Source organism: Anolis sagrei, chromosome 4, assembly GCF_037176765.1.
Source record: "Anolis sagrei isolate rAnoSag1 chromosome 4, rAnoSag1.mat, whole genome shotgun sequence".
In the NCBI taxonomy this organism is placed as follows: domain Eukaryota; kingdom Metazoa; phylum Chordata; class Lepidosauria; order Squamata; family Dactyloidae; genus Anolis; species Anolis sagrei.
This window is the reverse complement of record NC_090024.1, coordinates 127,031,250-127,045,270: the sequence shown is the minus strand read 5'-3', so window position 1 is coordinate 127,045,270 and position 14,021 is coordinate 127,031,250. Positions and strand designations below refer to the sequence as shown.

Here is a 14,021-nt window from a genome sequence, read left to right as displayed (position 1 = left end):
GACCATGAAAATCCAAATTCAGTCCTAAGGAGAAACAAATTAGAAAGGCTTCTTCCGCGATGCTCCAGAGATCAGTCATGTTTCTCAGAAGCTCCTGTTCGGCTCTAGGGAATGACAGATCGCATAACAGTTAAAGTTTTTTAAACTTTTAACTGACGTGTCTCCCGGCAAAGAGACATCAGAGGGAAACTTAGCAAGCCATAAATCATTGGGCTTTAATTACAGACAATACTTGCTAAAGACACATCTTTATAAGACTAATTTAGAAGCAGAGAGGTCAGTTTGCAAAAGGGAGAATAAGAGAGCTTTGGAGAGAGAGGCTTGCTACCAGCTTGACTATTTGGAGATCATCAATTTTACTTTAAAGAAAACTTTGTTTCACTATAAACTTTTTCACAATGAATTATAATTTCACATCTTTCTTATTAGATAGATAATGCTCTGTTAGATAGGACTGCATTGACTGTAACCTCATTGTGTAATACTGTTGGAAAATACAGTTCTAATGAACATGTGGTCACACACCCATGAAAGGTGGAGCGGAACTGGAGAGACATGCAAAAGAAACTGAGTCATGACCATGTGACAGGCATGATGAGACAAGGAAGAACTTGAGCAAAAACAAAATGGTAGAAAGAGATAAAGAGGTCAACAGATAGATACAGACTGACTTATATAAAAAAAGCTCAGAAAGATTGGCATAAAAGCAAGTCTTTCTCCCTGTGAGTTATGCTTCCTTTATAAATCTTCTCACCCAGTGTATCTCCCATGCTGGTGATGGCCCTGGAATTCAACTCCTTGTCTCCCACTTGGTTGGAGAGGATAACAGCCAGATGGAGTCTCCAGTCACCCCATTTCCCATCCCCACAGCACTGTAGTAAAAGAGGAAAGGGTTGGAGAATGGGAAAATGTGAGGCATACAATGCAGAAAACACTAATACTTTACACCACTTCTGCTGACAGATGCAGTACTCAGGAAAATAAATCTCCAAATGTGGAAAGAAATCAGGAAAATGTCTTCATATGACATTGATTGACATATGTATCACCTTACTTAAGTTCCCAAATTCAGCAGAGAACGTTCAACCTTGAAGGTCAAGGGAGAGCTCAAGGCCTTCAAAAACACTTCTATGGGTATACTGATTATCTCGGCAACCATGGCATCATCCAGTAAAAATACTACCACATGGAATAGCATCAACAACCAATCATTAACTTTGTGCCTTGATGGAACTTCCCTCAGCAGTCCTGGCCCTGATAACAGAGACAGTGTTTGATACTGGAAAACCCTGTTGTCAAGCACAGTCATTTTTCCCTTTCAAAAATAAATTCAGCACGGAGGCCTCCACATGATCAAGTTCTCTGGAGTTGAGAACATGTAATAATGGAGCAAAAAACATGTTAACAGAAGACTCCTCCTGCTGATATCACCACCCACATCTAGAGTTTTCCAACTTGACTGTATCCGAATCAAAAGATCTGTATCCAGCAAAAGCAGCTCAGTCCTCTGTTTTGTGCTCAGAAAGTAACTACAGATAGACCTCACAACCTCTGAGGATGCTTGCCATAGATGCAGGCGAAACGTCAGGAGAAATGCCTCTAGAACATGGCCATATAGCCCAAAAAAACCCACAAGAACTGATTTATTTATTTATTTGCAATATTTGTATTCCACCCTTCTCACCCCGCAGGGGACTCAGGACGAATTACAATATACATATACATGGCAAACATTCAATGTCATAGACACACAGCATATATAGACAGACACAGAGGCAATTTAACATTCCAGCTTTTCTTGAGGGTCTTCTGGCTACCAGGGGAGCTGTCCCTTCACCGACCATTTGTGACACTGATGAAATACTTCCTCATTCTTTGCATGCTTGCTGGAGATTTTTATGGCCTCATAAATTAGTTAAATTTGATACAGGGGGCCAAGAGGATGGCACCAGATCCTATCAAGCTGTTTTTCTGATATGGCGCCTTGGTTTAACCTTCCACTCTGGCTGCCCATTCCTCTTGACTGTCCTCCAGGTAACCAGCCCTGATAGGCTCATCCTGAAGGGTTGCTTGCCACAATCACTAAAGCATAAACTATATTCTGAATTCAGTACCTGAGATGCTTGGGGTATCCTCCCAGACATGAGCTGGAAAAGTGTCTGCAGAGGATCATTGACGGCCAGCGTGCTAGTGAACCTAAGACAAAACAGGCAAAACCAGTTAGTAAACAAGAGAAGCACTGAAATGCTGGGAACAGTGAACAAATGGTAAAGGAGTGAGCATTTCTAGCAGTGGTCCTACCCACCTATTCAGAACTAAACTGTAGGTCCTCGGGTCCATCTTGCTTGACAGAAAGAGAGCATGGCCCCACAGCTGGTTTCTCATGGCCCAGTCCAGAGCTTCCTGCAAGCAAACAAACACCAATAAGAAACCGTTACCTAGCATTATATCCACCCTCTTGTCACACTCCAACATTTGAAGGAAACAGCCCCCAAGTTGTTAATGGCAGACTTAGTTCTTAATGCCACCACTGAGTTCAATTGACCTTCTACTACTTCACTGAGGCATGGACTTCAGTCACAGATGAGGTGGTTAAGAATAGGAATGAGAAAAGACAGATATCTCCATGCCCTTTCCGTCATAGGAAAAAGTGTAGCTGCCTCAGATTGAGTCACATCTCTCATCCACCTGGCCCAATATTTCTGTATCTACTCCGACAGAATGCCAATAGCAACCCCTGTTCTCAGGCTGATATCTTTCCCAGCTCTACAAAGTGAAATCCCTTAATTAAAATATCAGAATGCAAATTGAAACCTTCGGCATGCAAAACATGGCTCTCTTGTCCAAATTGGGCAGGGCTTTAACTAGTACAAGCTATTTACTTTGCATTTAGGTAATGCTTTCCAGAAAGCCTGACAAACAATCATTTAATGTAGGACTCCTTGTAAAAGCACTTTGCTCAAATTGACTTCACATCATAAAAACATTCTAAATGCTGTAATTCATTTTATGATAGTTGTCTCTCTTAAACACACACACACATACACACACACCTACATGCATGTGTACTCATTTGATACTAGTGTCTGCTTTTATGTTACATTGCAAAGTGTTTGTGTGTTTGTTTTGTTTGTTTGTTTGTTTGTTTTGCATGCAGAAAGAGCACTATGGAAAGTGGGTTGTTGTAGGTTTTTTCGGGCTATATGGCCATGTTCTAGAGGCATTCTCTCCTGACGTTTCGCCTGCATCTATGACAAGCATCCTCAGAGGTAGTGAGGATGCTTGCCATAGATGCAGGTGAAACGTCAGGAGAAATGCCTCTAGAACATGGCCATATAGCCCGAAAAAACCTACAACAACCCAATGATTCCGGCCATGAAAGCCTTCGACACTATGGAAAGCATGATTGTTCCGCTTACTTTCTTTCTGCCATAGAAGAGGAGTTGGGTGAACTTTTCCACTTTTTGCTGTGGTGTACCAGCACTTGAGACAACCTCTCCTGTGAGAAGATCTGTGGTCCCACAGCCCTGCACTGGCCACTCTTCATCCGTCAGGCTGATTAAATTCGCCACTGGATCTTGTCTTTTGTATCTTTCCCGGTGCTTGCAGTCTTGCATCAGCAGCTCGGCTATATCTGATCCTACCATAGACTACAGAGAGAACAGAGGGAATGGCACAGCAATTTATTGCATCTAGAGTGTGGAGGTGATTGCATACATCCCACATTATACACATTCACTTTGTTAGACATCTATGTGTTTGTATGCGGCGGGAGGGAGGGCGGTGTATGTATGCGGCAGCATTCTGATTGGCTGCCACTTTCACAGGCCACTGTGACGTGCATGAGCGACGGACCTGGACCAAATTTGGCACACATAACCCACTTTATGTCCTGGTGCAATTTTAGGGAGGTGGACCATGGATTACGGGATTTGTAGTACTTTAAAACGCTTGGGCAACCACAGATCACTCTGGCCCCCACCAAAGAGAGACTGAAGTCGATAGGAACTTTAGAAGGGTCTACCCCAGAAGGAGAGACCCTGCGACCCCACCAAAGAGGGACCACTACATTGGTGAGCAAAGAGAAGCCTAATTTTAAGCAATTTATTTTCCCTGAGTTCCCAAAAAGAATCTCACCAAAGTTGAAGAAAGTGCCACTAAGGTTTATTAGCGATTCAGCTGAAAAGGATGCAAAGCCGCGATCATTCGTCAAGCAGAGCATGTGGTTACAGAAATAAAGGCCATTTTTATAGAAAATACAGAATTGTGAGTTTCAAAATTCCCACTCCCCCCTTTCACCCAGTTCAAAGGGGATTGGCTGACACGCAAACAGCTGGGAGGAGGCTTGGCCGTCACCCATGCGTCAGGGCCAACCACAGGGCTTCCACGGTGTGCCAGAGCCAATCAGGAGGCTCCTGTCGCCTCAAAGCTCCAGCGAATCAGAAGGGAGGGAGGCGGGACGAAGGGATACAATGCATTCTTGAGTGGATTATGGAGTTTAATGTCTTGGAGGTTTAATGAATCCGGAACCGGCCTGCCAGAAAAACCAAGGCTATTGTCTTGAGATGGGTCTGTGATAAGCATTGATCACTTAATCCGAGTTTTCCTCTTTCGATCAGATAGGGCACAAAGGGGAAGACTTTGGTGAATGTCTTTAGTGGAGAGATTTGAAAGAAAAACGGGTTGGGGGAAGAAGGACTTTTCGAAGGTCATCTTTCCCCCATTGTTATATGATTAAAAGTTTGTCAAGCGAAAATCCTCTTGATGGCCCGACTCCAAAGTCAAGAAAGATAATTCTTTGTTATTTCCCATGCAAGCAATGACCTAAGATAAGGGGCTTTCATGCTTTTTTCAGAGGCAGGGCAACTTCCTTATGTAATTTCCTCAAGGAGAGGGGAAGGGGGCCAAAGGGTCAGGGCAAGGTCAGATACATGAGGGGGAAATATAGAAATACAGGAGAAAATATGAAAATAAAGAAATCATAATACAGAGAGTAAACCCAACTACCCTCTCCCAGTGTCGATAAAGGGAAATATATCCATGAGGGGGAAAGAGAGTCCCTTGTTTGTGGGATGGGGGACCATCAGGAGCCCAGGTGTGATTCAGATGGGAAAAGGCAAATACTTTTGTGGCATGATTTTCAGTAATACATTGGTTACCTTCTGCTATAAACATATGAAAATAGGGCATAAAGTCTTGATTAAATGATACACACCAATTTGACCAAGGCTTAACCCTTATTATCCTGTCTGGTGTCCTTGCCCTATAAGTTACTATCTCTTGGGGGGGGGGGGTCATGTTTGACTTCAAGATCAAGACCAAACTTGGCACACAGAGCCCCCATGACCTTTTTATGCTTATGAACACTTCTATTCCCCAAACCTCCTATCCAAGCCTCCTCAGACACTTCTGCTAAATCCTTGAAGGCTGGCTCTGCCCTGCTAGGTCCCAAAGAGGACACCATCTTCCCTTTTCAACATTGGCCCAAAGAAGGCAGCTTTTGCCAGGGTCTTCTGACAACGCATTGTCCTTTTACAAGCTAAGGCCCTACCATGGCCAATTGTGTATACTGGTAAAGTTTAGGGAAGGTTGACCCAAGATTTTTGGGAAATGTAGTTTATCCAGGTCATGAGTTCGAAGCCAGCCCGGGTTGGAGTGGGTTTCCAACCAATTGCGTAGCCTGTTGTTTACCTTTGCAACCCGAAAGACAGTTGCATCTGTCAAGTAGGAAAATTAGGTACCACCTTAAAGTGTGGGGAGGCTAAATTAACTAATTTATGAGGCCATTAAAAAGACTCCAGCAAAGCACTCCAGCAAAAAAGCATGCGGGGAATGTGGAAGTACTTCATCAGTGTCGTAGATGGACAATGAAAGCAACAGCTCCCCTGGCGGCCAGAAAAAGTTAAATAGCCTCTGTGTATGTCTGTATATGTTGTAAGTCAAAATTGGCATTGAATGTTTGCCATATATGTGTACACTGTAATCCGCCCTGAGTCCCCTGCGGGGTGAGAAGGGTGGAATATAAATGCTGTAAATAAAATAAATAAATAAATAATGCATTTTCTAATGGGAGCATTCATTAAAAAACAAAAGCAAAGACAGAGGTTTTTTCTAAGACACAGCATAACAAATGACAAAACATATATTGCCTAACATAAAAAATACCCTTTTCAAATAACCCGGGTCCTCAATCTAGTTTTAAATATAGCTCAGTCTGTAATAAGTGTAGCTGGGAGCAGATTCTATTGCATCACCAGAACTTATTTCTGAATAGTGAAGCATACGTTCACATTGTTATTTCCTTGGTAAGCACACAGCACCAGTTCTTAAAGAACTGTTATTTTCTTTAATATTTCCCCTTTCCATTTATTTCTTTGTGCAGTGCTTGAGTTGGAAAAAACAAGATCAATTACACAGAGAGAAATTTGGCCTCTCTTAAACTTGGATTCAAGGCAGCTCACAACAAGATCAAAAAACAAGTACATATAAATAATTGAAAAGCTATAAAGTTAAGACACAATTGAACTACAGTTTTAAACACAATTTAATTAAAATAAATGTTAGAATATCCTCTTCTAGAGTGGCAGAGATAGTTCTAATCCTCTGTCATTCTACTTTTTCACTGTTTTTCCTATAGCCCGGTGTCTCTCATCCTTCCACTTTCCCGTTTTGTCCCCTGCTTTCTTCAGTTGGTACAAATTGAGTTCAATGTTCAAAAAGTAGTTTGCATTCAATTAACTGGGCAGGGAGGAGAGGAGGCTGTGAAGTCTTTCCCTTCCCAGTAGGTTTAAGCAAAAGCAAACTGCTGCATCCTCTCCCAGTTAGAGTACTCTTCCTCATTTTGTCATCTTGACCATACGCTACTTGGCCACAGTGTACATCTGTGAAATGATGACACACTGATTTAAAGAGTTTGGAGCCCATGCATTTGTTCAGGGGTAGAGATAGAACAACATGTGGACTGTGTGTAGCCTGTCTAGAGCCCTCAGTGCAACTCCTTTTCTAACTCCTTAGAAAATAGTTTTCTAAGATCTACAGAGACACTTGCTGGAACATCCCAGCAAGCAAGAGTCCAAAAGTGGCAGGCTCAAACCCAGAACCTCTATCAATGGCTGAGAGACTCCCCCCTGGGCATACAGAAAACTGAGCGACTTAGAAGGCGCTGAACAGACTGTGCTCTGGCACCACGAGATGCAGAGCCAATCTTAAGAATTGGGGGCACAAAGTGGAATCCTCGACATGCAAGTGTGGAGAAGAGCAAACTACAGACCATCTGCTGCAATGCAACCTGAGCCCTGCCACATGCACAATGGAGGACCTCCTTGCGGCAACACCAGAGGCACTCCAAGTGGCCAGATACTGGTCAAAGGACTTTTAATCAACTACTAAGCTTGCAAATTCTGTGTTTTGTCTGTTTGTTTGTTTGTTTGTTTGTTTGTTTTTGTTAAAATGTAATACAAATGTCTGGTTGCTGATGGCACAATAAAAAAAGTGCAACTCCTGTGCTCATCATTCCCCATTCCCATTTAAAAAAAAACAACCTTCTTCAATCTTCAATGGAATGCAAGGGGCAATTTCATACCGATCTTGGCAGAAGACTATTAAGTGAAGAGCAAACACTTTTTCATTTATGTAGAATATTTTGGGGGGGAAAGTCTAACACAAGGGCATTCAGGCACAGGGACTAATTCGTGTAAGACGTTATGTTGCACGAAACCTACCAATATGCATGGATCTGGGCAAGTGAACGTGCACTATGGGCCCAACCTGTAGAGATGGCTCTGCTGATGATCTCAGGCCAGTTGCAAGTATTGAAAGGGATCAAAGTGAGGGCTAAGCAATAATAATAATAATAATAATAATAATAAACCTTTATTTGTACCCCGCTACCATCTCCCGAAGGACTCGGTGCGGCTTACAAGAGGCCGAGGCCAAATACAATAAAAACAGCAGCAACAACAAACAGCAAAATAACTCAAAAACAAGGCAATAACATTAACAACACATAATGACGCAATTAAAAAAAATTGGCTGGGCCAAATGTAATTAAAATTAAAAAATGCTGGACATGACAAGGTGGGGTGTTTGGCAGGGGATGGGCATGTAGATATCCTGGTTCTCTGATAAAGTGCGTTGGGACATAATGCTAGGAGTTTCCTTATTCTGGGAAGGCACACTGAACAACCATGTTTTCAAGCTCCTCCTAAAGATTGCTAGCGACGGGGCCTGCCTGATGTCCTTAAGGAGAGAGTTCCAGAGTCGAGGGGCCACCACCGAGAAAGCCCTATTCCTCGTCCCCACCAATCGCACTTGCGATGCAGGTGGGAAATCTTATGCTACAAGGGACTTGAAACTCAGGGCCTTTCCACTCAATCATATACCCTAGAACAGGGGTCCTCAAACTAAGGCCCGGGGCCTGGATGCGGCCCTCCAAGGTCATTTACCCAGCCCTTGCTCAGGGTCAACCTAAGTCTGTAACGACTTGAAAGCACACAACAACAACAACAACAACAGCAACACTCCTATCTCATCAGCCAAAAGCAGGCCCACACTTCCCATCAAAATACTAATAAATTTGTATTTGTTAAAATTGTTCTTCATTTTAATTATTGTATTGTTTTTAAATGGTCTTTGCACTACAAATAAGATATGTTTAGTGTGTGTAGGAATTCATTCATGTTTATTTTAAACAATCCGGCCCTCCAACACTTTGAGGGACTGTGACCTGGCCCTCTGTTTAAAAAGTTTGAATACCCCTGCCCTAGAATATCAAGGCAGAAAATCCCATAATATCTGCTTTGAACTGCCATATACCCCCTATATATTGAGAATAGGGGGTAGGGGGTGTAGGGGGGGTTACAGAGTTGTGCGTCTAAGGTGATTTTTCCAGTATATAAAAAATGAAATAAAACAAAATATATCTTCTGTAGTGAAAGAGTAGGTGACAGAGTAAGATGGGTAAGAGTAAGATGACAGTTAGAAGGACAAAGGGCTAATAAAAAAGAAAAAGGAATTAAAAAAGGAAACGGGAGAAAACGGTATTGTGACCTCCTCATTCCAACTTTGCAATTCTGTGTTCTTTTCCTTAGATCAGTCTTCTTTCCCCTGGCTCTCTGGGGCCCCTTCTATACTGCCGTATAATCCAGATTATCAAAGCAGATGATCTATATTATTTGCTTTAAACTGGATTATAAAAGTTTATACTGCCATATATCCTAGTTCAAAGCAGAAAATGTGGGATTTCATTCAGCCATGTGTTAGGGGCCTCAGGCCCTTTCTACACTGCCATGTAAAATCCAGATTACCTGCTTTGAACTAGATTATATGGCAGTGCAGACTCTTATAATCCAGTTTAAGGCCTATATCCCAGAATATCAAGGCAGAAAATCCCACAGTATCTGCTTTGAACTGGGTTATCTGAGTCCACACTCATAGAATCATAGAATCAAAGAGTTGGAAGAGACCTCATGGGCCATCCAGTCCAACCCCTGCCAAGAAGCAGGAATACTGCATTCAAATCACCCCTGACAGATGGCCATCCAGCCTCTGTTTAAAAGCTTCCAAAGAAGGAGCCTCCACCACACTCTGGGGCAGAGAGTTCCACTGCTGAACGGCTCTCACAGTCAGGAAGTTCTTCCTCATGTTCAGATGGAATCTCCTTTCTTGTAGTTTGAAGCCAATGTTCCAAGCTACATTGTTCCAAACTACTCAGATAATGTGGGATTTTCTGCCTTGATATTCTGGGATATAGGGCTGTATGGGAGGGCCCCCAGTCTCCTTCCTAGAAAAATATACCCAGGAAGAGATACGTACTAGGCTTGGGCGGTTTCGTTCGTTAATTTCGTAATTCGTTATTAATTCGTATTTAAATTAGCTTACGATCCAATATTGAGCCATGCAGGAATAGTGTGAGGAGTAAATTAGATTCGAAACAATTTTTTCAATTTATTTCGTAATTGTTTCATAATTGTTTCGTTATTATTTCGAAATTATTTCGTAATTATTTTGTAATTATTTCGTAATTATTTTCGCATGTCTGGTGCAAGTTTTATAGTTGTTGTTTGTTTTATCACACCAACAGTCAACAACAGAGGGAGAGGGAAGCTTCAGAAGTTCCCCCTGTCCCATTTGGAGGTTTTTTTAGCATATTGCGCAATTGCGTCCGCCATTAACGAATCGATTCGTAATTATACGAAATTTCGTAAATTTCAAAAATTTTAAAAGGAAAATTTCGGAATTCTTTTAAAAAATGAAACACGATGGACCCCTAAAAACGAAACGAGTTTAGAAACCATTTTTTCCGTTGTTACCCAGGCCTAATACGTACACCATTCTGTCGGCAAAGAAGGAGAAGGAGTTTCCAAAGCAAGGCAGAATCTCTGCCACGGTGGGATGCCAAGTCATAGCCAAGGGCTGCTTTGCGTTGGCAAAAGGTCATCACATCCACCTTGTGCAGATCCTCCCTGGAAAGGGAGAAAATGAGACCAGAGTCAGATAAATAATATTCTGCATTCACCATTTCCCTGAGCAGTCAGACCCTCCAATGTTACTTTCTAGACAAGACAGTAGTAGAAAACTAAGAGGCCTTTGTCAATAAAGCAAATGTTACAAGTATGCAAGTACTAAGTAGGGCAGAGTAAATCCAAGTACACTCCAAGGAGCAGACTGCAAAGTCTGCATCAGATTCCCCAGAGAGCAATTTATGCTCCTCACCCCAGGCTGCACTATAGTTTTAGCTCAGTCTAGCTAAAAAGTTATCGCCTTCCCTCATGCTCTCTTTTTCTTACACACACACACACAAACTGAATCCTCCAGTTCTTCCTTACCCCCCTTTCTTGTCTAAACTGAAAGTCCAAATTGCCTCTAATGATTCCTCTGCTTCTTCCATCCAGTTGGATGACTGTCACCTCCTCTGATGGGTATTTCATTCCAAAAGCCAGAGCCGATCCCTCGCTATTACGAGACCAATTCCTGTCATCAGTCTCATTTGATGAAACCTCAGCCAACCATCCTGCACTATTAGCCAGGAATCAGCTTTAGCAGAGTGTTCTGTCAGCAGCCATAACACTTAACGTCCTGAGAGATCAGCCAACTCTCCAGGAATTGGAAGGCAAAGGCAAACTATTTGCAAGCTCTCGGTGCTTGCCTTCCTATAGAACAAAGGATCATGACAGTTCAAAAGAACCTTCTCCAAGAGACAGAAAATGAGTGTCTAAAGTGTGTTTCCTCCCTCGTACTACTTTCTTCCCTATTCTATTTGAACTATTCTGTTTCTGTGACCTGGGACACATGGCAATGATATCCAGTGGCCCAAATGATCTTACACAGTCTTCAGATTCTGCCTCCCTTGTTAAAACTGACCTAAATGGAAGGTCTTCTCTTTTACGGCTAGCCAGAAGTATTTTGGTGCCACGGACAGATAACCCAACCAGCACGCTTCCACTGAATAACATGGCATAGTTCACTAAGAAGGTTTTTCTCTCTTTCTTTTTCTCTCTCTAAGAACCACACCAAAATGGCAAGCATTGCACAGGAGCACTCTTGTGCTGTAAAGTCATGCCGGAGGTAAAAAGAAAACTATATGTCTGGCTATTCCCGGTGGCTATTGGTATACCCGCTGATGTACTACAATTCTTTAAAATAAAGAGTCTTGGACAGGATTAAAGTTAACCAAATAAGTTTACTGGAAACAAAAGGCAAAGTTAACTTCAGTAAGAGTTCTTGAAAGGCAAATCAAAATAAAATAAAGCAAAGACAAAGTTTGTTGATTGAAATAAACACTTGACTATATTCATAGAATATGAGGGAAAATATTTCACTATAATTGTGGTAAGTCACTTGGTAAAATACTTGGCTATTGAAAGGAAAATACTAGACTAAATTATTGGTAAATACTTGGCTACATTGTCTTCAGTAAGGTACTTAATAATAATGATAATAATAATAATAATAATAATAATACTTTATTTATACCCCGCCACCATCTCCCCAAGGGGACTCGGAGCGGCTTACATAGGCCAGGCCCAACAACACATCAATAAAAACAACAAAGCAATAAGCAAACAAAACAATACAATTAATATAACTCACATATAGACAATAACACAGAGAGATTTAAAAACCTATGGCCGGGCCTGATGTAATAGTTAAAATTTTAAAAATAAACGCTGGGCATGAACAGAGGTAGGATGTATCTAAGCAGGAGGGTTTTAAAGGAAATGTAGGGAGAGCAACCCAATGAGTAATTAAAGTGCTTCTGAGGACATTTTGCAGAGCTTTGTTTCCTTTATTCAGGGAAGGCACACTGGAACAGCCACGTTTTCAGGCTCCTCCTAAAGACTGCCAAAGTGGGGGCTTGCCTGATATCCTTGGGAAGTGAGTTCCAGAGTCGGGGGGCCACCACCGAGAAGGCACTCTCCCTTGTCCCCACCCATCGTGCCTGTGAAGGGGGCAGGAGCGAGAGCAAGGCCTCTCCAGATGATCGAAGAGATTGTGTGGGTTTGGTTAATAATATAAAACAGAACTAAAATGGTAAAGTACAGAACTATAGTAACTAAATGGTAAAGGTACAAGCTATATTGACTAAGGTAAATACACAACTATGATGATCAGTACTAGCTATTCTGATGGTAAAATACCAGCTATGGTGATTATGAGGTATATACAGCTATGAAGATCTATGAGGTTTGTATAGTTGGTAAATACAGCTATGAGGTATATACAGTTATGGTATAGTACAAGCTATGTTGGTATATACAGCTATGAAGATCTATAAGGTATATACACACGATAGTGCCTATGTGGTAGATACACAGCTATGATGAGGCATATACATGGTATATAATGCCTGTTTAGATTGCCAGGCCAAGGAAACCCAGACAATTTTCTGGCCTTCTCCTCTGAAACCCTGGCACAAACTAAAAAGGAGGGGAAAGCCTATTAGCCAAGCTCTGAGGCAAAGGGCTAAACCAACCGAGTCAGGCCTCTAGGGGGTTTTAAGCTCCACCTCTAAAACTAAGCACAAATGGAAAAACCCACCAAAGAGAGAACAAACAAGGAAGTAAAACAGAGGAGGGAAAAGGCTAACCCAAGACATCACATGTGCCCTTATGCAATTCCCAATCCAAAATATCCTGATGGACTGTGCCTCAGTATCAGATCTACCTTCCACCAAAATCAGCTGTCTGGTGTAGATTCCCAAGTTTGCTTAGTAACAATTCCACATCAAGACTATGCTGAAAAATGGAGTCTTAACACTATACCCCTTCAAAGGACTTGTACCTGATCAGAGGTCCTGGAAAGGTTCTCATTGCCTCTTGCTCAGCCGAGTCATGTAGGATGACCTAGAAAATAGAAAGGGATTTTGTGAGTCAGATCCTGATAATACAGGTTGAGAATCACTTATTGTTGTTGTTTATTCATTCAGTCACTTCCGACTCTTCATGACTTCATGGACCAGCCTACGCCAGAGCTCCCAGACCACTCCCAGCTCCTTTAAGGTCAAGCCAGTCACTTCAAGGATACCATCCATCCATCTTGCCCTTGACCGACCCCTTGTCCTTTTTCCTTCCGTTTCCACAACATAACTGTATTCTCTAAGCTTTCCTGTCTTCTCATGATGTGGCCAAAGTACTTAATCTTTGCCTCTAACATCCTTCCTCCAATGAGCAGTTGGGCTTTATTTCCTGAAGTATGGACTGGTTGGATCTTCTCGCAGTCCAAGGCACTCTCAGAATTTACCTCCAACACCACAGTTCAAAAGCATCTATCTTCCTTCGCTCAGCCTTCCCTATGGTCCAGCTCTCACATCCATAGGTTACTACGGGGAATACCATTGCTTTAACTATGCTCCTTCAGTGCCCGTTCTACAGGGATATCCGTGCCAGGCTTATCTTATACCTCCCTGCTACTTGCAGATACTAATTCGGCTACAACCTACAATGTTGCAAAGTTCTGTGCAGCAGCATACAAAATCAGGGGATGACTAGTCCCAAAAGTTAACTGTGTGTCCAGTAATCATC

The 14,021-nt window shown here is 42.2% G+C and overlaps 1 protein-coding gene across 2 annotated transcripts in view; it reads right to left on the bottom strand.

The window, feature by feature from the left end:
- Positions 1 to 14,021, bottom strand: part of SEC16B (SEC16 homolog B, endoplasmic reticulum export factor) — a 76,836-nt gene that overhangs the window by 44,366 nt on the left and 18,449 nt on the right. For both annotated transcript variants that reach the window (XM_067467651.1, XM_067467652.1), the window contains exons 8-13: positions 13,282 to 13,343; positions 10,328 to 10,463; positions 3,420 to 3,650; positions 2,306 to 2,403; positions 2,115 to 2,196; positions 755 to 872 (exon numbers count right to left, since the gene is read on the bottom strand). In XM_067467651.1, the coding sequence (XP_067323752.1) occupies positions 755 to 872; positions 2,115 to 2,196; positions 2,306 to 2,403; positions 3,420 to 3,650; positions 10,328 to 10,463; positions 13,282 to 13,343 (727 nt within the window). The remainder of the gene's footprint in view (positions 1 to 754; positions 873 to 2,114; positions 2,197 to 2,305; positions 2,404 to 3,419; positions 3,651 to 10,327; positions 10,464 to 13,281; positions 13,344 to 14,021) is intronic.